The following is a 23,107-nucleotide window of genomic DNA, read 5'->3' on the forward strand; positions in this document are numbered from 1 at the left end:
CATCTGCAAAATGGAGTTAGCAACATGTCTTCTCTCCCAGGGCCACTGGCAGCTTGAAATGAGAGCCTGAACCTAGAGTGCCCAGCACAGGGGCCCAGCATATGGAAAGCCACCAACAAAGGCTTTGTACAGGTGGTTTGTATAGACACCGAGATGAAGGAGTGATCAGAGTGTACAGCAAACTATCACCAAAGTCCTCCACAAAGCAGCTGAAAAGTGGACAGGATGTGACGGATAAGAGAGGCATTCACCCCAGACAAAAGGAAGGGAATCCAGAAAGAGGCTTCAGCAATAACTCTAGCAAAAAAGATGAGGGTGAACAAGATAGTAGCCATGAGAATGGAGAGAACACATGAAAGTTTGAGGAGGTCAAAGAGAAAAGAGGGTTCCTTTTCTTCATTTTCTTAAATATTTTTTCATTTTCCCATTGCTTCTCCTTCACCCCTGCAACTCAATACCCACCCCCCTTAACTCCTTCACAATAGAGACGTTCCCTCCCCATCCCCATTCATCACTCCATCCCTCCTTTCACATGACCTGACTCTCAGGCCACATGACACCAAGTGGATCCCAAACCAGGAGAAAGGGTTTTGATCCCAAGATCTGTGAATCCTGGGCCTCAGTCACTGTGACTTCAGCTCTTGGTAGCTTCTTCTAAATGTCTACACCAACCTCAACAATCTCTACACAATTCTGCTGCCCTTCCTCAGCAAATTACTGAAAGAAAACCCATGCAAACTTTCACTACCACCATACTGTTCCAAGATGGCGGACCAAACCACAAATTGCCAAAGAGAGTCTCACGTTATGTACTAGAGAGCCAAACTTAGTTACAAATTATTAACTTCTCTGAAAGTTAGCACAGACATCCTATATCAAGAGAGTGACTGGAAATAGGCACAGCCCCCGCCCCACTCTAAAATGAAACCATTTGCATAGCTGTCAAATACAGGCCACACAGGAATTGGCCGTCCACAGGTTAAAACACACACACACGATTTTTACTAGGTAGAAAAGTCAAATTCACCAACTATTTTTATACGGCTAATGTAACTCTTAGCCTCTACCCCAGGAAACCCTGTGATCATCACCACCGATTTTCCCAGAAGAACCACATAACAAGTGAACCAGCCCTCTCACCTTTTACTACTAAAAGTTCACCAGGCCATAAGTACCATTCAGCAGCTTCTCTTTTTCAGCCCTGGAGAGGGCACAAGAACTGGTCAATTTCCTCAGCATTCCACTCCAAGGGTATTAACCTTACAGTCATAGCAAAATTTCATTGCACTGAATATTCTCAAAACCAGGGAGCCCCCAGGGGAGTCTCTAAGTCCTCATATTACAAGGAAAAATTTTCACCAGAAAGATACTTGTGGCATGGGATCTGACCACTTGTGAAACTCAACCAAATGGGTTCTGGTCTCCCAGGCCAGTTTCAAACTGCATGCAGGGGATGCAGATGGCCTGGCCAAGTGGGTGGGCTCTGATGACATTCAAAACACCAACTTCCATGCCCTAGAGCTTTGGGACCATTTCTTCCCACCTCATGCAGAACTGCAAAATCCAATAAATCACCTCTTAAGTGCACATGTGTGTGCACACATACAGGCACACACACACACTTAACCTTCTACAAGACCAACAGGAAGCAAAGGAGGCTGGGAAGATCTTCAGACACTTCCCCTTCCATCCCCCCCCAGAAGATCCTAATCTGTTTCATCTGATCATACGTCTGACTCCACCCCAACTGGAGTCCAATTTTTTTTTTTAAGGGGACCTTGGTGGGATATGGACATGTGGCAGACATCTCTCTTATAAGCATTTCATTAATCTTAAGAAACTCACCCAGGGAGAATGAATGATAGAGTAGAAAGCACTACAATGTGATGAAACTATCTTCACAAGAACATTTTCAAAACAGGTTTATGGACCAGCCAAGGACCTCAAAGTACACACTGTCTTAATGGACACAACACAAGCCCCCCTCCCATAAACACACACACGCTCCCCCCTTCCAAAAACATAATTTGGAATATCGCTCCCTGGAAAGTAACCTAAGAATCTATTTCACCAAATTCTCACTCAAACACCCTTCTACTCCAAAACAGAAGTTGCATATTTACTTTTTATTTTTCTTGGTTGTGGTCAACTTCTTCATAAACCAGCACCAAAGAGGCTCAGCCCCACCATCCTCCCAGGTGACCGCCCAATCAGAACATAAACCCCACATGGTTGAGTCCTGCAAAACGCCATTTAATTCTCCAGATAGGTATCTCCACTCTTTTGCATAATTATAACATTATGAAATACCATTCACCAAGTTAGACCGCTGCTGGAGGAGAGTACGGGGCGAGGGCAGCAGGGAGGTGGGCAGGACAAAAAGAAAGGCAAGGAGAAAACAAAGACCACTGCCAGTCGGCTGTGTATTTGCTTTTGGTACTAAAGAAGTTCGAGTTATCCAACCCTGCAATTATCGCCAGGATTAAAAATTTGTTACTCACGTAATCATGAAAGGCTTTTGCTTCACTTGAATGTTCACAAGTGTCTCGCCTTTCAGGAGCTGCACAGTAAAGGTCCCAAAATACGCTGCAAGTTGAAAAATAAAATAAGATCAGGTTACTAATTATTACTTGTGTGCCCAACAGCAAGTGTACAATGCACGGTGCTAACAACACCACGTCTCCCCAAGGCTCAATCCCACCTTCCCAGCCTTCATTGGGCATACTCAGCGTTAACAACAAAATAGACGCAACCTCTTCTGACAGCCTGACATTTGCACTAACAGTAATAGCTCTCATCCATCAGACACCTACTATGTGCTAGATGCCTCACGCCCATGACACTGCCTGTAACTACCACAGCGCCGTAAGGCAGGTGATTTTATCCCCATGTTATACATGGGGCAACTGAAGCTCAAGCAGGTTAGTGTAACCCACCCACTGATGCCCAGATGGGACAGACAGGAATCTGGATGAGAATCCATGCCTGTCTCATCTGTGCTCCTGTTACCACCTCCCACCTCCACCCAAAATGGCTGCATTTCATAAAAAGGTTAAATTGTCAAAGTCAGGATTATGACTCATATGCACAGCAAACTGGGTGACTCTGGCAATAAAGGGAATCTACAGGTTCTTAATCCCAGAGCCCACACCCCCATCTCCTGCCAGCTCACCCGACTCTCAACCAGGCCCTCGCCCAAGGTAATATAGAAACCATTCCTCCCCTGCCCACCAAAGAACATATATCAATTAGCCAAAGGTTATGTTATGGATAACCAAGTATCTCGTTCTTTCACGTTGAAACAGAGCCCTCCTCAGACAACCACCTGCCCAGCAAAAGGAGGAGGGCGGATTTCCCTGCCTAACCCCCCTCCATGATTCTTGTACGGTCACCCCAACACTTTGCATTATGTGAAAACATACAAATCCTCTGTCAACCAGTAAAACCCTATACAAACACAGGGTAGTCACTGGTATCAACAAGGGGCCTTAGAAACCCTCTCCAGGTCAGGAGCCCAAGGCCCAGGGATAGGAACCCGCTTGAAGGGTAAAATGTGCACCAGAGCGGAAGTCTATGACTACCAGACCAGTGCTCCTGTCACCATCACAAACAGCCAGCACAGAAGAAACCATCTCAACTGCCAGCTCTGCCAGTCACCAGACAAGCACCTCACTCCAGGTGTGTGAAGAACGCAGCCTGGCCCTCTTCAGATCAGCTCCACCACTTCCTGCCACCCCAAAAGCCACGGTCGGTGTCAAATCACAGAGCCACCACTGCCTGAGCCCAGCATGACACGCTCTTAGTTCCCGGAGCTGAGATAAGGCTGGAGAAGTTGCGGGGGATTAAGGCTAGAACAGGATAATCGGGGACTTCTGCTGACTGCAGAGGGAGGCTCAAGAACATTTCTTTCTGTGCTCTGAGGCTGCACACATCTGACTAACTTCCTCCACACACTAAAAATTTCGAACACTACAAACTCCCCAGTCCCTTCTGAGTAACTTTTACTCAAAAGCCTAAATTTCTGCAAAATCCACGATGGACAGACCTGCCAGCTCCAACCCCACACTCCTCTCCAAAAACCGCCCCAGAAAACCTACCACCCACTCCTACAGACAGAATCCTTACACCACACCGAATGCCTCCAACTCCGCAGTTCCGAGGTTGGCAAAAGCAATTAAAACCTCATTTTCTCCGTGCAAGTTAGAACAGACACTTCATCCCCGTGCATTTCAAAGACACTTGAAACAGTTACCCCATCGAGCTGGCGGTCAGGTAAACGCACTAAGATCCCAAGACAGGGCACTCCGTTTTCCTGAACTTCACCAAAATATCAAAAACCACTCTGCTCTCTTTTCCTTTTGAAAAGGATGTCAAAGACTCCACCAATCGGTCTCACAAAACACCCAAGTCTTACACTCACAGCAACTGCTTCCCGCTGACCCTAAGCCTCCCTCCTGCGGGCTGCAAACCGGGAGCAGACCGGCGGTGGTCCCACCCGGACAGGGCCCAGGGGCCTGGGAGAGGGTCACGGACAAGAGAAGAGCCCCCATCTACCCACTACAGGCACTCTGCCAGATTCTCAGTAAAACGAAACTTGGTGGTTTTAGGGATACTTAGAGTGGTGGTGGTGGTGGGGTAGGGGGGAATAGAAGGTCCAGTCAGTCTAAATCAGTATCTTTAAAGGAAGTGGCAGCCCCTTCTTGCTCTTTCTCAGGGTGCCTGGAAAAGGTCCCCATGGATTTCTCTCTCAAGGTTTTGAGCTCACAGAAGAAAAAGGAAGGGGCAGGCCAGTTGTAAAACAGACCTGGTACCCCTCCATCCGCCCCACCCCCACTCCCTCTAATTAAAGCAACGTGCAGAATTGACAAAAACCCATGCAGGTTTTTTTTTCAAGCCCATGCCTAGCGCTTCAGAGTGAGATGTAAAAGTAAGGAGTTTCTATCCAAACACCAGGCACGATTACTAGGGTTCTCAACAGTGGGCAAAGAGGAGGCAGAAACTTAGGCACCGACCTCGTATGCCCTTTTCCTCCTTCGCCAGTCCTGAGGGCCCCGTGGCACCCTGTTCTATGCAACGCTGGAGACTAAGGCATGGAGGGACCCGCTCCAGACCTCCCATCTTTGTTCACTTGGAGCCAGGGGCTCAGAACAAAACAAACACACACACAAAACTATCACACAAACTTACCACCACCACGAGTGCAAAAATCCAGGCGGTTCTCCCAACGTGATGTTTTTTTCCCATCGAATCTAGAAAGGAGAGAGCAGAGACAGCTTAGAGGAGCAGAGAGAAGGGGTGGGCTAGGGGCTTCCCAGAGCCAAAAGGCTGTGAAGACCAACTAACAATAAATGCCAAAAGGTGATAAAAATTCAAAATGGTGGCCACAGTGGCTGCTCCAGAAAACAAAGGCTTTAAGAATAGTGAGGAGGAGGAGTGTCAAGAAATTGGATGATGGGGGGAGTTCCACTCACCTCCGACAAGAAGGTCTGTGCAGATTTCTGTGCTCCTACGTGCAGTAAATATTCGTAGACGTATAAAGCTAACCTGGAAAGTGGGTAGCGGGCAGAGAGAGAGAGAGAGGGAAGGCGTCAGACCACACCGGGTGCAAGCTCCTGGACCTTGCCAGTCGGCCTCCAAGCCTGTCCTCCAACCCTGTCCGTGCTGTCCCATTGTGGCCCCGACCAGAGGTGAGCAGCTAGCTCGGTCCTGCCTAGGGCCACGAGTGCCAGCAGTTACGAGGTGGGTATCAGGAAACGCGTTTACTTCAAGCCGCGGGGGCTGAAGAACAGCCCCCGAACTTGAACTTCCAAGTACTGTCGGGACCAAACCCACCTAGGTCTCTCAAACTCGCAAGTCACCCGACCCCCGAGCCTCGCTCCTTTTCCCGATCCACTCCTTGCCACCAATCCACCCTCTCCCCACGTTTGAGGGTCCGGGGAGACTCAGTCCTGGACTCTGGGGTGCTCCGCGAGCTCTGGAGAGGGCAGCAAAGCGCCGCCCTCACCACCTCCCCCCAAAACAACTGTCCCCCAAGCCTAGGGCCAAGCCGGCGCCGCCGTCCCTGCCCAGCCCGGCGCCCCGGAGGGCGCGGGGCCGGCGGCGAGGCCAAGGGCAGGGAAGGGAGAGCGCTCCCGGCCGAACAAAGCCCCCGGCACGCACTCCTCACGCCGCGGGCGGACAAAAGGAGCCTTCGGGGCTGCAAAAGCCACGCGCCCCCTGCCCGCGCCCGGTGGGCAAAGTGCCGTCACCGCGGCGAGCGCCCCGGCTGGAGCGAGCGCCCAGGCTCGCTCGCGGGACCTCGTCCACCCCTCACCGCGGGCCCCCGCGCCCGGCACGCCCCAAGGCCACCAAGTGCCCCCTCCCCTGGCGGCGCCCCCAGACGCCCCAACCTCCGCCGGCTCCCAACAATGGGCTCTCCCACGCCGCCTGCCGCGGCCTCGGGAAGGGGCCAAGCAGGCGGCGCCGGGGCCCGGGGCTCAGCAGCCCCCGCCCGCCCACCTGCCTCCCACCACCCGCCCGCAGCCCGGCAGCGGCGCGGCCGCCACTTGGAAAATAGGGCTTACTTTTCCCGAGCCTGCCCGTCCGAGGGCACCGCCGAGCCTTTGCCTTTGGCAAACATGGTTTGCAGAGAAGAGGGCGCCGAGCCTCGCCGCCGCCGCCGCCGCCGCTACCGCTCCGGCTGCTCCCGAGCTGCCCCCTCGCTCCCGGCCCCCTCCCCGGCGTTCGCTCGCTCACTCGCTCGCGCTCTCCTCGCCGCGCTCCCCTCCCTCCCCCCCAGGCGCTGGCTCCGCGCTCTTTCCAGCTGTCAAAGCGTCAGCCCCGGCCGCGGCCCCATCGCCCTGGAACTCCTCCCGCGCCGGCTCGGCCTGGGGTGCCGGTGCCGCCGCCGCCGCCGCTCTCCCGCCGGCCCGGCTGCCCACTGGCTCGCTCGCGCGCCCGCCCGGCTCCGCCTGCGCCTCCCTCAGCGCCTCCGGCACCGCCGCCGTCGCCGCCGCTGCCGCTGGTCTACTTGGAGCTCAACCGAACGTGGCTACCCGGGCGAGGGAGCAAGGCGGGCGTCAACGTCCCGCGATTGATAGGCGCCTCGGCCAATCGGCGTGCGGGGGCGGGGCCGGGGCGGCCCGGGAGGGACGCCCTGTCAGCGCCCGACCGCGGCAGTCCCCGCTGCGGCCGCCACTGAGGAGCCGCTATCCTTGCTCTTGCGGGCCAACTGTGGGGGGCGGGGGGGGGGTGTCCGGGGGCGCGATCCTCTGTTTTCTCTAGATGTGGGGAGGGGACACGAATCGGGACAGGGGAGCTCTAGTCCCCCGGCCCCCGCGAGAAGGGGGTCCGACGGGCGCTCTCCACGGCGTGGACCGCTGGGGAGCGGGGGGGGGCGCTGCGGCGTAGTCGGAGGGGAGGGGGCGCGGACCCCTGAGCGGAGCACCGCCGGCTCCCCCCCGCCACGTCCCTTTCCCTTATCTGCCCCTCACCTCCCCCAGCCTCAACCCTGCGCCAGCCCAGCTCTTATCTCCCCCTCCCCCTCGCCTGCCCTCCCCTTGGGCTCCGACCTCGGCCCCCTCCCCAGACTCCCACTCGTCCCCCCCCTTGGCCGCCCCGCCCCCGGTCCTCCCTCTCGCCCAGTCTGGCTTCGGAGCGCCGGGCCCGGGGCTCCACGCTGAGAACTGGGCGGCTCGAGCCGCCGCCGAAGCGCGAGGCTGCTCCTTTACTAGATCATTAAAATACTTTGGAAAACCCCAAAGTGGAGTCGCGCGAAAATGGCCCTTGGACTGCTTTGGGGAGCCTGGGGGAAGGGACTGAGGACTTTGCCTAAGAGAACGGAGAGTGATTGCTCCCAAATTTACAAGGTCTGCCCGCCCTAGCAAGTTAGCCCCTCGGCTTCTCCACGAGAGATGGTGCCATTCCGGGGTAGGGGGGCGTCACCTGGGCGCCCCGCTACGCGGAATGCGCGCCAGAGAAATCTGCGAACTTCAAATTAATGGAGCTAAATTGGGGAGCGGGGGACTAGAGTCAGGCGTGGGGGGAGGGGAAGCTTCCATTGTCAGTGACCCAGGTGTACAATGGGAAATTGGGGGGGGGGCTAGCAGAGTGACCCAGCTATTTGCTGCTGACTCCTTTCTGCCCACGGCGAGAACCCGAGGACACACTGAGTGTCCCTCATTAGAGGCTCTTTAAGACAAGAAACCAGCCAAACGAGAAGACTCCCCCATTTTCAGACTGTTTTTAGAGCGCGGTTCTCTTTAAATGTGATAAAACACTGTCGGCACTGTCTCTTTAAAAGAGTCAAGCAGAAAAAGCTGTGTAAGCGCTGATTGGCTGCCTGTTTGGATACATCTTTAGGGGAGCCTTGAAACTGTTAGCCTAGGTTGATTTTTTTTTTTTTTTAACAGCGCTGTTCCAATAAACAAGTAACGCCCCTCCCCCTAACATGCCTCGCACCAAACAATTAAAGGATAGGTCAGTGTCCTGGGGAAACACATTTCAAGTAGGAAAACTCAGAACTAGATTCAACAAAATCAAGTATAATTCACTACCATTAAAGTTTGCTTATTTTGATTTGTCGAAGAGAGAAAAAGGGGCTTTAAAAAGAAATGCCCCGCAGCAAACAGATCTGCATTGGTTCAGGAAGGAGACTCTGCGTGCAATTTTGGAATAATGTTCTGCTCAGTGTAGCAGCCTCCCTAAATTAGAATACAGCCAGGCCCTACCGACGCTTCTGGGCGCACTGTGTTCTCTGTTGGGACCTAGCGCTGGAAGGGGAAGGTTGCAGAAAAAGGAAAACAGTGAACCCTAGTCTCTGGTTGTCTGTGCTAGCTCCCAGTTTAAAGGTTGTTTTGTGAATGAGAGAAGCATGGAGGTTGGGAGGGAGTTGAAATACAACGATAGGGGAGAGAAGGAAATAATTACAGTTATTTTTTTCCCCCAGGCGGTTTAATTTAATAGGGCTAACTTAAGGTACCTTAGAGCCCACACTAATTAAATCGGCCTGCTCATACCCTTCCCCTGGACTTCTATTTTTGATGGGCTAGGAATGGCCAGGAATGGCTTGTCAACAGACTGACTCACAAGAAGCCTGACTCATCTTGGGTCTGCAAGGTCCACAAATTATGAGTGTCATGAGTGTGGGTTAGGTCCCAGCTAAAGGAAAACACTGCCCTTCTCTGGCCCTACTGCATCACAGTCTCTACCAACTTGGCCATGCTGTGTCAGAGTTAGGGCTGCAGCACAGGTATATCTGTTTGTGCATCATTTTCCTCATCTGTCAAATGGGAAGGGGGATCTTTAATATCTCTTGAGAGTCTGATGTTCTATGTTGCTAAGATTTCCTTTCTATAGTTTTCTTTCCCCACACCCCACCCTGAAAAAAGGACGAGCACCTCCTTTCAGATCAGGTGTGGCATGCATTTGGGGAACCTGTGCCAGGCTCTCTGTCCTTGTGGTCTTCCCTTTGCTGGGGCTTGACACAGAATGTTGGTAGGTTCATGGTGGACCAAAAAGAGATAGTGGGAGGGCCCAGGCAGAGCGAGAAGGGAGGGTGCCATAACCTCCCAGCCTGCTGGAGAGAGGGGAGCTGATGGGTTCCCAGGAAGTAGGACCACTGAGCAGCCCCAACTAGGTGTGCAGTTGCTAGCACAATGATCCAAAATGCAGTCAGATCAGAAGCAAACACCCTACCCCAGAATGGCACTTTCTCTGGAGAAGCCGAGGGACTAACTTGATAGGTGGGCAGACCTGGGAAATTAGGGCGCAGTCGCTCTCTCTTCGCTTACCCCAAGTCCCCCATCCATTCCCCCAGGCTATCTTTCCCCACTGGATCCCCCAATCCCCACCTTCCCCACCCTCCCCCACACATCTTCTGGCCTGGAGTGCCTCCCACCCCAGCCCCCTTCTTTGCTCATTCTTTAAGGCTTGCATTCCCTCCAATGCCTCCTCCATAAAAACCTCCCGGCTTTTCGCTCCTGGAGTAAAACCCATCCCTCTAACCCTCTGCTTGGTCTCATTTTGCTTGAACCTCCAGAATAGCTCTCCATTCATTCTGCCCATTGTTGTGGCTATTTGTTTACTGTCTGTCTCCCCAGCCAGAGGTGGTTGGGGGGCTGGGAGGGCAGGAACTAACTCTGAGTCATCTGTGTGTCTCCAGCACCCAGCACAGGTTCAGTACCTGTGTGCAGTTAGCACTCAATGTACATACCAGGGGCTACGGGGAACAAGAAAGGAAAAAGTGAGCTCATCCCCAAAGTAGCTCTGGGACAGGTAAGGAAATAAGAAATGCACACCAACAACAATAAGATTAGATAAGGCCACACCCCCAGCTCAGCCCCACCGCCTAAACTATAGCAGCTTGCAACTACTATACTTTCAGTTCCCAGAATACACCAAGCTATTTTACACACCCACCCTATACTCATTCTTTCTTCCTCTCCCTCTCTATTCCTCCCTCCCTCCCTTCTTCCCTCTTTCCTTCCCTTCCTTTTTTTTCTCTTAGGGCATGTTTATTGAGCATCTACTATGTACCAAGCACTGTTCTAGGCACTGGGTAATAATCTAAGGCAGAAATCCTTACGCCATGTTGCTTACACTGGTGTGAAATCCTCTGCCCTAAAGGCTCTTCCTGTGACAGACTTCTAATATTCTAAAATCCAGCCTGGGAAAGCCTTCCCAGGAAGCCATCTCTGGGCTCCTGGTCTGGGCTAGGGATCCCCTGGTGGCTCCTCTGCCTCTCCCTGACCATGACCTATTGCTGTTGGCCTCTGTGCATGGGTGTGGTCCTGTGTGCATTTCCCCCAAGGGAATGTGAGCGCCTCTCCTCTGGGTCAGGGAATGATCATCATTCACCTGTGGACCTCCAGTGCACAGCAACAGTGGTGAAAGGAACAGAACAAGTGAGTAACTGAGTGACCAGAATGTGGAGGGACAGGCAGGTGGGGTGGAAGAGGGGAAGGAGAGGTGAATTACAAGCTTAGGCTAAGGTGACCACTCCTTCACTCAGGTGCCAGAAACTGGGGGGGGCAGAAATCCTGGGCTCTGGGATCAGGTTGGCGGGGGCCAGGCCTCCAGAAGGTGGCACTTAAAGGAATGAGGCTTCAGGTCCATGGGCTCAACCCAGGAGGTTGTGCTTGCCAAGAATGCCAGAGGATCCCTTTTCCTCTCCCTGGTTTGCAGCTCTGTTTCTGTGTTCCCCACAGCTGCTGGGAGTCTGGGGGCTGCCGCACTGTCCTCCACACCCCGCCCAGGGACGTTCGAATGGATGCTGAGCATGCAGCCCATCCCCTTCCTCCCCGCTGGGTCCTGGGATTTTGAGGAGGCACCTCGGGTCAGTACCTTGGGTTACTCTGCCCAGGGAGGCTCAGGCCCAGGCTGGTCAGCCCCAGTTTTAGCAGAAGTTTCCTCAAGGGCGTCGGGGGCTTCCATGGGAGGAGTGCAAAATCCAGGGCCTGGAGACTTGGCTTCAGCCTGGCTCAGGGCCTCGCTGGTGGACCTTGGGCAGATGATATTCTCTCTCTGAGTCTGTCTGTGAAATGAGGATGTTAAATGAGGGAACTGATGGGGAAATCACTTGCTGGGCTGTCCGTCAGTGTTGGCCGAGCCCACGGTTCTGACACCCTTGGACAATGGAGAGTCACTACTGTGAAGGTTGTGTGGAGGCTCCGAGGAGGTAGTAATTGGGTTACCGTTTTGTAACTTGAAAAAGATGATTACTCCTGATGTTATTAGCATAGCAGAGCCAGCAAACAGAGAGGTTCTCAGGAAGAAGGAAGAGGATTTACGTTTAAAATCAAATGTGTTTTTACATATTCTGATGACGCCTTCTGATGTCCTGAGCCACCTTGTAGCAAAATGGGTTTTAGGCAATTTCTTGGATGGGTTTAGTTCTGTCTAGAAAGTACCTACTATGTGCTGAGCCCTGAGCCAGGGACACTGGGAAGTACAAAAATATACAAAGCAAGTTCATGCCAGGGGTGGCTAGGGCGAGGACGCTGACACTCTGCCCCTTCCCCGGTTCCTGCTACACCTCCCTCACCTCCTGTCCAGAGTGCCCCAGCCTGGAGTTCATTCTCGTGAATTCAAGGAGAAGGATCCATGGAGGGTCTAGGTCCGGGCAGCTGAAGAGTGTGGTAGGCAACGGTCGTCAGCATAAGGGTCATTTCGTCCCTGGGAAGGGACGGCCCTCACCCGCGGTGATGGTGGTTAGTAAGATAAACAAAGATGCGCAGATGAGAGCAACGATTAACCAAAAGTTGATAGAAACTGGAGAAAGAGAATGCCTCAAAGAGTTGCTGAGAGCTAAATTAATTGAATGTGGTTGGACGGATCAGTTGAAGGCACACTGTAAAGAGGTAATTAAAGAAAAAGGACTAGAACACGTTACTGTTGATGACTTGGTGGCTGAAATCACACCAAAAGGCAGAGCCCTGGTACCTGACAGTGTAAAGAAGGAGCTCCTACAAAGAATAAGAACATTCCTTGCTCAGCATGCCAGCCTTTAAGATTGAATTAGAGGGCTTCCCTGGTGCCGCAGTGGTTGAGAATCCGCCTGCCAATGCAGGGGACACAGGTTCAAGCCCTGGTCCAGGAAGATCCCACATGCCGCGGAGCAACTAAGCCCGTGCACCACAACTACTGAGCCTGAGCTCTAGAGCCCGCGAGCCACAACTACTGAAGCCTGCACGTCTAGAGCCTGTGCTCCTCAACAAGAGAAGCCACCGCAATGAGAAGCCCGCGCACCGCAACGAAGAGTAGCCCCTGCTCGCTGCAACTAGAGAAAGCCTGCACGCAGCGGCGAAGACCCAACGCAGCCAAAAATAAATAAATAAATTTAAAAAACAAAAGATTGAATTAGATTGTGTTGTTTTGTGGTTTTATTTCTGAAAGTAAAACTGTCCAGTCCCGTGACAGGGTTCCTCCTTGCCTCCTCTACCCTGCCTCGGACCAGCATGCCTCTGTTTTCACTCACCTGCCATACCTCTGCTCCTGCTATTCCCTTTGCCTGGGACACTTTCCCCCAGATCAAGGCTTCCCTCGTTCCTTTACTGCCTGTAGGTCCTTGATCAAACATCGCTGGAACCCTCCCTAATGCACCTCTGTGGAATGGCTCCCGCCCCCCCTCCTTATCCTGTTCTATTTTTCTCCATAGCAACCATTACCACCTGACATAGGTTTATTTTTTTCTTACCTATTTCCCTCATTAGAATTTAAGCACTGTGCATGGGAGTTTTATCCCCACTTTTAGAACAGATTCTCAATAAAAATGTGTTAAATGTTGAATAAAATAATTCACTTAACAAACGCTTCCTGAACATCTGGCATGGGCTGGGCATCGTGGTAGGTGCTGAGAATACAGTGGTGAATAAGATGATCATGGTCTCCTCCTGGAGCTTACAGCCCAGCGGGAAAGACAGGGTTAATTCCATAGGCACACAGGTAAACACGTTCTGACAAACTGTGCCAAGTAGAGAATGATCCCATGGGGGAAGGGTTAGTAGTCAGGGAGGCCTTCTCTGTGGAGGTGACGTTTGAATTCTAAAGGCTGTGTGAGAGTGAACCACCAAAGGGAGAATGTTCCAGGCTGGGAAGGGACGTCTCTGCAGCAGAGAGGAGCCGGCCAGGTGGAGTTATTGATAGCTAGTCCTCGTGGCAGGAGCAGAATGCCCAGCCGTTCAGCAGATGTCTCTTGCCATGGTATCAGAGAATCCCCAGAGCAGAAAACAAGAGCTCTTTCCCACAGCTGAGGGGAGGTACTGTGAGGTAATACTTCAGGAAGCGAGGCAATGGCTGGAGTCAAAATGGGCTGACCACTTTCACACCCATCATGATGCCTGTTATAGAAGAAGGAAGAAAAAGAAAATATCAACTGTTGGCAAGCATGCAGGGAAATTGGAACCCTTGAGCACTGTTGGTGGGAATGTAAAACTGCGCAGCCACGATGGAAAACAGTATGGTGATTCCTCAAAAAATTGCACACAGAATTACCATATGACCCACCAATTCCACCTCTAGATATATACCCAAAAGAATTGAAAGCAGGACTCAGACATTTTTACACCAATGATCATAGCAGCATTATTCACAATAGCTAAAAGATGGAAACAACTCAAATGTCCATCAACAGATGAACAGAAAAACAAAATGTGGTATATCCAATCAATGGAATATTATTCCGCCTTGAAAAAGTAATACAAAATCTTACACATGCTACAACATGGATGAACCTTGAAGACATTATGCTGTGTGAAATAAGCAGACACAAAAGGACAAATGTATGAATTCACTCATATGAGGTACCTATAGTAGTCAAAATCATAAACACGGAAACTAGAACTGTGGTTGCCAGGGTTGGCGGAGGAGGGATGGGAGTTGTTGTCTAATGGGTACAGAGTTTTATTTGGGGAAGATGAAAAATTTCTGGTGATGATGATTACACAACAATATGAATATACTTAATGCCACTAAACTGTACACTTAAAATGGTTAAAATTGGCAAATACTATGTTATGTATATTTACCACAATGAAAAAAAAGAGAGAGGAAAAAAACTGGGCTGAGAGCTATGAGGCAGGGCACAAGAGGGGTCCAATACAAGATATCATGAGGCCTCAAAAGGGGCACCAAAAAGGGTGGAGGCGGGACTTCCCTGGTGGCACAGTGGTTAAGAATCTGCCTGCAGTGACATGGGTTCAGTCCCTGGTCGGGGAAGATCCCACATGCTGCAGAGCAGCAAAGTCCGCACTCCACAACTACTGAGCCCACGCACCGCAGCTACTGAAGCCTGCGCACCTAGAGCCCGTGCTCCGCAACGAGAAGCCACTGCAATGAGAAGCCCTCGCACCGCAACGAAGAGTAGCCCCCGCTCGCCACAGCTAGAGAAAGCCCTTGAGCAGCAGCGAAGACCCAACGCAGGCAAAAAAAAAAAAAAAAAAAAAAAAAAATGGTGGGAGGCATTTAAGCTAGCCCAGTGTGTGTGTGTGTGCGCGTGTGGAGGGGGGGGATGAAGTGGGAGGTGGTCAGAGAAAGCTGTCTGGAGGGGGCCAAGGTTGAGTGGGAGTTAGGCAGTGGGGGCAGGTGTAGGATGTGTTTCAGACAGAAGGGATGACATTCATTAATTCATTCAGCTGACGCTGGACCATTCAGGGCCTTGGGTGTCACGCTAAGAAGTTTGGTCTTTGTCCTGCCGACAGGGGCTTTAACCAGGGGGTGACCTATTTGTGCTTCAGAAAGAGCCCTCAGGGGGCCATTGTGGAAGAGCCAAGCATGGAATGCAGTGAGGGACCCAGCGGCAGCTGCGGTGAGGGATGCTGGGCCAGCGAGGTAGAGAGAAGCTGGTGGCGGTGAGGGATGCTGGGCCAGCGAGGTAGAGAGAAGCTGGTGGATGGGAATCTCCTGGGCTGGGTAGCAGGATGTGAGGGTGCTAAGGATGACTCCTATGCTTCTGGCGTGGGTGACGGGGCTGCCAGTCAGGGAGTCCAGGTTGGGGAGCAGGTCTGTGGGTGGGGAGTATGAAGAGGTCAGTCTTGGATGTGATGAGTTTGAAAAGCCCATTGGATGTCCAGATGGAGACATCCAGGAGACAGGTAGGTAATGAGCCTGGAGCCCTGGAGAGCAGCCTGCCCTGAAGATGTAGTTCGGAGAGTCATCAATATCTGGAATTTAGATTCAGGCCTGGAAGGGTAGCTAAGGTGACCCAAGCATAACCTGTCAGGAAGAACAGGCGTGGTGCAAACAGTGCGGACGTCGGAGCATCAGCAGTCCTGATGCTCCTGAAACCCGTTCCTACCACAGTTTCAGGAATGCAGCTCTCTCCTGATTTCCTTCCTTCCCCTCTGACTGTTGCTCCTGTTATCCTCTGAAGGATTCTTTTTTCTCCAGCCTCCTCTTAAAATTTTATTAGTCAGGCTATTGCTAATCCAATGTTACATAACAAAGAGCCCCCTTATCTCAGTGGCTTATAATAAAAGCCGTTTATTTCTCACCCACAGGTCCGCAGTCAACTGGATGGCTCTGCTTCAGGGTGCAGTTCGAACCTGCTCCGTGGGTCTCCCCTGCCCGGACCCAGGCTGAGGGGCAGAGGCTGCCTGGCATGTTTTTTTAGAGTGGGTGAAAAGAGCACCAGGGGCCAAGCCAACCCATGCAAGCATCGCATCTGCTCCCAAGTCACATGGCCAACCCCAACCTCAGTAGGGAAGGGAAGAGTATGCCTCCCACAGAAAGGGGGTGGATGTTTGCTAAACAGTAACACAGTCTACCGCAAATGAGCATCTCTCAGGCTCTGTCCTTGACCTCTTTCTCGCTGGGCAAGTTCAGCCATGCACATGGCATGGACCACACCTGACCTCCATGATGATGACTCTTGAATCTGGCCCAGAGCTTTTTCTCAGCACCGTGTCTGTGTAGTTACAAGGCATTCCCACCTGGATGTTCCTCAGGTGCCTCAAAGTCCAAGTATCCAGAACTGCACTCCTTCTTTCTCCCGATCTGATTCCTGTTCAGTCCCTATTCCTGTACACCACACCAGCACCTAGCCAGTTACCTGGGCCAGAAACCTGAGTGGATCTCTGCTTCTTTTCTTCCTCACCTCCAGCCAACACCAGGGTTGGTCAGCTGTATCTAATAAGCACCCCACGTTCTGTCCGCTCCCCCCAGCCCCTCCCTGCTCTGTCATCACTGCAGTCCAGCCCCGGATTACAGCCCCCAGTGGATCTCCCTGCCTTCAGACTCTCCCCCAACCATCCGCCCTCTCCTTGACAGCCAGAGGGATGCGTTTAAGGCACAGGTGTGGCCATGGCACGCTCCTGCTTAAGACTCCTCAGTGCTTAAAACTCTTTCTCTTAAAGATCTTCATCTCCTGCAGGATGAAGCCCAAAGTCCTCAGTAAAAAAGTTCAAGGTCCTTCACGATCTGGCTCCTGTCTCCCTCTGCAGCCCATCGCTCACCAGTGTCCTGGGCACCAGGGGTAGACGTGATCCCCGGGACTTTGCAGTCTATGGGGGCAGCAGACAACTCCACTGGTACTTATGATACAACATGACAAGTGTCACGACGGAGGATACAGGCATTTTACATATTGCAGTGGTGCTAAGCTGGTCTGGGGGGTCAGGGAAGGTGGCCTGGAGGAGGTGGCCTTCCTTGGACCCTAATGGGAGTGGACAAGCGCTCTCAGGGAGAAGCTGGAGATGGAGCTCTGAGGAGCACCTGCAGGTCTGATGGAAGAGGAGCTTGTGAAGGAGGCGGAGGAGGCCTGTCCAGAGGGGCCAGTGGGGAAGAAGCCTGGGGAGGGGTGCCAGGGAAGACAGTGCTGCAAGGAGGATGTTGAATGCCTGACAGTGGTTGAGTAGCAGAGTGCATGAACATGGCTTTCAGACAGCGCTCTGCAGAGGGCATGGTGGGCTGGTGAGAGCAGTTTTAGGGGAGCAATGGGGGCAGAAGCCAGATCATGGCAATGAACACGTGGGAGCAGAGACAATCAGTGCAGACTACTCTTTCAAGAAGTTTGGCTGTGAGGGGGTAAGAGACAGATTAGCACTTCAGGGTAAGGAGCTTTGCTGTGTTTGGGTTGAAGACAGGAGAGACTAGACCTGTGTAAATGCTGATTGGAAGGATGGAGTAGAGAGGGAGAGGCCAGAGGTCCTGAGTAGATGTCCAGGATGATGTTAGAGCAAAGTCCCTAAGAAGATGGTAAGGTAGCAGCCAACACAGATGGGAACCTCTCTGGGAATGAGATGAGGAGACTGGGCCTGCGCCCTCGAGGTACTCACCGTCTAGTGGAGGGGGCTTTGCAGAGGAGGTAAGCTTGGAGCTGGGGCTTTGAAGGTTGAATAGGAGTTTGCTAGGCAGCCCAGCAGTGGTAAAGGGATCCCAGGCAAGGGAGCAGCGTGACGCCTAGGACAGCTAACAGGTCAGAGTGCCACAGTTGGTTCGGGAGTTTGAGGGGGTGGCATGGTGCAAGGAGAGGGCACCGGGGAGCTTTGGGACCTTCTGCATTGACTTTGTGAGCACCTGGGAACTCGGGGCCCAGCGTAGGCACCCAGGGACCCTGAAGGAAGCCAATGATTGTGTCCTGTTCACCTTTGTGCTGCCCAGGACCTAGCTTACATGTGCGTTGAGTGAACGAAGGATCTGTGCTCAGACAGAATACGTCCATCCTGAGGGTGAGTGCTGTGTAGACCACAGGCTTTCCTCATCCGAGTCATTCATGGCTCCGGGCCGGGGCACCCAGTGAGCATTCAGTCAATGTCCCTGGGAGCCACCCCTCCCGTGGGGTCAGCCCCTGGGGCGCTGAGGACTCCAGAGCCCACAGAGGAAGGAGGGTGTGGTGGCTGCCCTCTTCCCCAGCTATCTGGGACACTCAGAGCAGAGCTCTCCAGCTCATTCTCCCATTCTGAGCTCCGTTTCCACGGAAACAGACATCAGCAACTGTCAAAGTCCCGGCTTTCAAACACGGGTCTCTTCCAAAACTTACTCTCACATGATTCATAGACTCCACGGTGGTAGCAGCCCACCCTCCACCGCTCTGTGAGGAGGAGAGCCAGGCATCACGGGCAGAGCCAGACTCAAAAACGGGGCCCTGGCTCCCAGGTCAGCACTCTGTCCTTTGTCTAGCGCTGCCCCCAACCCAGGAAGCCCAGCAGCCCTCCTGCCTCATTAGCCTGGGCCTCAGTTCACCCATCCATCCGTATAATGAGAAGATAGTACCTGAAGTCCACACGTGCTTGTTGGGCATCTCAGGGTCAGACTGGGATCCTGACCCTAGAGCAGCCCGCAGTCTCCAAGGCTGATGTCACTGGAACCCGAGATCTGCTTCCTGCTCACTGAGGGCTGGGGACCTGCCCCCAAGCACACTGGGAGGGGTGAGGGGGAGCACAGAGCAGGCTAGCAGGAGAAAGGCTTCTCGGCACTGTCCACCGGGCTGTGCCCTCTCCACCCTTGGAATGCTGTCCGTCCACCCGCACTCCCAGCCTACACCTTCATGTCCCTCTGCTCTGTCTCTGTCTTGAGGTCCACTGCTCTCTCCATCTCTGCACTCCTATCCTCTGTGCCTCTTCTGTCTCTGGGTCTCTCCATACAGTTGCCTCTTGGTCTTTCTGTGGGCTTCTCTGGGTTTTTACCTGTCTCTCTGGGTTTCTCTATTCTCCCACTAGAGAGACCCACGAGGACAGAGTTTTTTGTTTTGTCCATTGTTGCATCCACAATGCCTAAGGCAGCACCTGGCATGTAGTAGGTGCTCAGCAAACATTTGTCGAATGAATTATCTTTTTATATGTCTGTTGGGTTTTTTTTCTCTCTCTCTCTCTCCCTTGCTGCTTATCTTTCCCTCCTCTCTGTCCTCTCTTGGCCCAGCTGTTGTGTTTCTTTTAACTTCTGCTTCTCTCTCTCTTTTTCTGTCTTTGTCTATCTCTTTTGCTCAGTTTCTCTCATTCCCTCTCTCCCACTCTCCCTGTTCTGCCTCGCAGTTGCTGCCGGTCTCCCTCTCCCTCCCTCTCTCTCTCTCTCTCTCCCACACACACACACACACACACAAAACCATCTGTGGCATTCTTTCCTGTAAATGTTTCCTAGGTTGATGTGGGTTTAGGAAGTCTAACTTTAAGCCTTCAGCTTCAACCCTCAGATAGCTGCCTACACACATTCCCCCCACCCCCAATTACCATTATAAACAGGACCAGGCACTGGGGCAGCTGACAGCAAAACTGGGAAGTCAGCAAGATGTTTCTAATGCCTTCAGCTGGCTCCTGAGTCACTGTCTTCCTCTGCCCAGCGCCCCTCCTGACCAGTGAGACCCTCCCAGGGCCAAAAGACTGCCCCTCCCAGTAATCCGCTGTAGGGAAAGGTTCTGAGGCAACCACTTACTGCCCTGTGTGACCCTAGTCACCATCAGCCTTCTTCAGAGGCCTGTCTAAAACTTTCTTCTTGGGGGCCTGGGGGAAGACAACGGTTTTGCCCCAGGAAGAGGTGTTTTAGGCCCCTAGAAGCATGAGGGGACAGTATGTGGTGGGTTCAGAGAAAGAGGCTGTATACCCCTAGGTAACCAGCCTTGTAGACAGCCCCTAATTGAAAGCTAGTGGGATGTGATGGTGGAACACCATGTGGAGTCCCACAATAGATCTGGTTCAACCTCAGCTCTACCCCTTCTTCTCTGTGTGGCCTTGGGCAAACTACTTGACCTCTCTGAGTCTCTGTTTCCTCATCTGGAGAATGGGGGTCAGGCTACCATCCTTTTTGGGTGAGATTTAGAGTAAAGTATATAAAGCACTTCACATATAGTACATGCTCAGTAAATACCATTTTCACTTCTCTCTTAGGACACAGGATATGCCAAAAAAAAAAAAAAATGGAGTAAAGATATATGAAATGTGCTGTGCTGGGAGTAAAGGCCGGTCTTATGTGGTTAAGAGCTCTAACTTTGGGGTCAGAGAGGCCTAAGTGTGAGGCCTCGTTCTGCCCCTTACTGCTGTGTCATTGACCTTCTGTAAGCCTGGGGTTCCTTGTCTGTAAAATAGAAGTTGTCACACCAACTCTTTAGGTTTGTTGGAGGATTAAATGAGATAATAGCTATAAGTGCTTGGCCAAGTACCTGTCCTGGTGTGTGATCAGGAACTATTAGATGATACTAGTTTTCCAAATGTTAGCTCATTGACTGTCTCAGCTGTTCTAAAAGCGGGTGTTATTTCACCCATTTCCGGGGAAGGAAGCTGGGTTTGGAGAGAAGGAGTGATTTACCAGGTGACCCAGCAGGCAGGAGGCAGGGTGAGGACTGGAACCTGGGTATCCTGACTTCAGCCATTTTCTTGGCATCATCACCCAAAATTTAGAAGTTGAGCCCTAGCCCATAAGTCTTCCCTGAACAAGCTCAGGTGCCCACTGTCGCCAGGCAACGATGTGATTGCAAGAGGAAGCAAGTTATAGGAGCAAAACCCCTGCTCTGGGAGGCTAAATACCCAGGCCCATCCAGGACACCCCAAGCTCTTGAACTTGACATAGAACCACAAATAGTGGGAGAGCGGTGGGGAGAGCCAGGAGCCAGGAGCAATGGAACATGTGAAGTCCTTTAGCAAAAGGGTGTCTTCTGATGTGAGTTCCAGGGAAGTGTTATTCATGAATGTGGTTCATCTTGTATAGTGACATGGAAACAAGAATAGTAGGTGTGGCACCCCACTGGCACTCCTCCGAGGCCTCTTACGGAGGGAGGGAAGAGATGGAGGCGTTTGCTTACAAGAATTATCCTGGGAGACAGTGAAAGGATGTCATGGCAGAAAACAAGGCCAGGCACACCTGGAGCCTACAGACTCCTGGACGGAGCCCCCCAAATGCCTTGGGGCTGGGTTCAAACCCAATGGATAGCCTGGATGGGAGGACCCAGCTCAGTCACAACATCTGGGCCACATATGCCCCATTCTACTCTCTACATAGGTCAATTCCGAGAGCAGCATGGGACTGCTAACTGAGCCATCTGCGGGTGAATGGAGGGTTCCTTCTGGAAAGAGAGTGGGAATAGAGATTACCAGCAGTGACTTTGGCTGATGGAAGTGCCTGATAACACTAATTCCCCCATTTAAAAAATTTTTTTCAACTTGTCAGAGCTGTGAGTCACCCTCTAAGTGAAGGGATTCCCACGCCTAGGTACTAGTTGGCTGGCAGATGCCAAAACAAATCAAAGACCCAGTAGCAAAGTGCTTGGCTAGGTTTGAGCAAGGTGCTGGGGCGGTGTTGTAGGTGAGGCACTGTCACTTCTTGAGAAAGAACTGTCTTCAGAGCAGCAAGTTTCTCTACTAGGCATTTATTTATCCTCTGCCACTTTGCAAAGATGATTCCAGTTCAAAAAACTTGCAACAAAGAGATTGTGTTTGAGGTTAATTAAAGAGAGAAAAGAAAGCAGGACCAGGGAAATAAAAAGAGAATAAAAATGAATGATACATCTGCTGGGACTGAGTACCAGATAAAGCTATAAGCTCCTCACTGGCCAAGGCAAAAAGGGAAACATCACTTATGGAGCTCTTGACACAAGGGGATAGAAACTACTTTTGTTGAGTACAATCTGGTATTTTTAACATATATAGTATTATTTCCTCACCAGTACCCTTGCCAATAAGCCATTGTTATTCCCATTTTCTGGGAAGGAGAATGAATCTCAGATGTTGCAGTGGATACTGTGATGGTGCTTCACTGAGATGTCCTCTCCAGGACCAATGCACTCATCCCTCAGCTTCTGGGAATTTTGGCTGCCAACAGCTCACAACAGCATTCCTCCCTGGGAACTGACTTTGGCTGCAGGGAACTACTTCACCCAAAGTGACACCCTCCCCCCTTCCCCTTCAAGTAGAACTTCTTAGTCCTGCTCTTAGGGTCTAGAGGTCCCAAATGGGGTAACATTTCCATCAGGGGACACAGGAAGTGTTACAATGAACTTCAAATATGGCTGATGCCTGATTATTTTGAACTCCTTGACCTAAAGATCATCAGCAAGGAGAGGAATCCCCATCCTGGCAGAGGTGATTGACCCTGGTCATCCGGAGGAGGTATGGCTAAGCAGTAGGAGCAGAGGAGAATCTGTGTCATGCTCAGGTGATCCACAGGGGCGTCCTGTGTACTACATGCCTGGCTTTCGTGGTACATGAGCAAGCCAGGCAGAGTGTGGTAAGATGGGGTTCAGACCCTTTATGGTTGAGGGTCTGGGTCTCCACCAGGAAAGTTGCCTAGACCAGAAGAGATATTAGCAGGTGAGGAGAATCCAGATCAGGTGGTAGAATAGTGATCGCTAGGATCAGTTGTAGTCTTGAGATCAACTTCCACAGCTGGTGCTGTAGTTCACCCTACTAACCCTTCTCTTTCAAGTTTCCCAGGAAACAAACCCAACTGGAATCTTGGAGAAGTGATTCCCAAATGGGTCAAACTTCACGGAAGCAAATGGATCAGGACAGTGCAAGGGGACACTCTGTAGTGGACACTCTGGTCCCCACCTAGATCTCTTCTTTAAGGCTGACCCACCCATCCTAAGCTGCTTGGAATACTGCTGCAGGGGTCCTCGCCCAATGGTCTGCCCCCTCCCAGGGATGGCTAATGTGGAGCTGCCGTGCCCAGCTACCTCGCTTCAATTTGGGACACCTCTGAAGGGCCA

The 23,107-nt window shown here is 52.0% G+C and overlaps 2 protein-coding genes across 6 annotated transcripts in view; one reads left to right on the plus strand and one right to left on the minus strand.

Annotated features, from left to right (window-relative positions):
* Positions 1-7,044, minus strand: part of SSBP3 (single stranded DNA binding protein 3) — a 164,967-nt gene extending 157,923 nt beyond the window's left edge. For 2 of the 5 annotated variants that reach the window (XM_057540902.1, XM_057540892.1), the window contains exons 1-4: positions 6,564-7,038; positions 5,472-5,544; positions 5,188-5,249; positions 2,502-2,586 (exon numbers count right to left, since the gene is read on the minus strand). In XM_057540902.1, the coding sequence (XP_057396885.1) occupies positions 2,502-2,586; positions 5,188-5,249; positions 5,472-5,544; positions 6,564-6,619 (276 nt within the window). In that variant the 5' untranslated portion in view covers positions 6,620-7,038. Of the gene's footprint in view, positions 1-2,501; positions 2,587-5,187; positions 5,250-5,471; positions 5,545-6,563 lie in introns of all 5 variants that reach the window. The other 3 variants (XM_057540889.1, XM_057540907.1, XM_057540897.1) reach the window with 3 other exon arrangements.
* A 5,138-nt stretch (positions 7,045-12,182) lies between these two features.
* LOC103000103 (transcription and mRNA export factor ENY2-like) lies at positions 12,183-12,494 on the plus strand. Its single transcript, XM_057529662.1, has one exon. It carries the CDS (start codon positions 12,183-12,185, stop codon positions 12,486-12,488), a length of 306 nt encoding a protein of 101 aa, XP_057385645.1. The 3' UTR covers positions 12,489-12,494.
* The last annotated feature ends 10,613 nt before the right edge of the window (positions 12,495-23,107 follow it).

Source organism: Balaenoptera acutorostrata, chromosome 1, assembly GCF_949987535.1.
Source record: "Balaenoptera acutorostrata chromosome 1, mBalAcu1.1, whole genome shotgun sequence".
NCBI classification, from domain to species: domain Eukaryota; kingdom Metazoa; phylum Chordata; class Mammalia; order Artiodactyla; family Balaenopteridae; genus Balaenoptera; species Balaenoptera acutorostrata.

Excerpts from the sequence above, each read along its gene's own strand:
- LOC103000103 (XM_057529662.1), top strand. The coding sequence starts at position 12,183 with ATGGTGGTTAGTAAGATAAACAAAGATGCGCAGATGAGAGCAACGATT.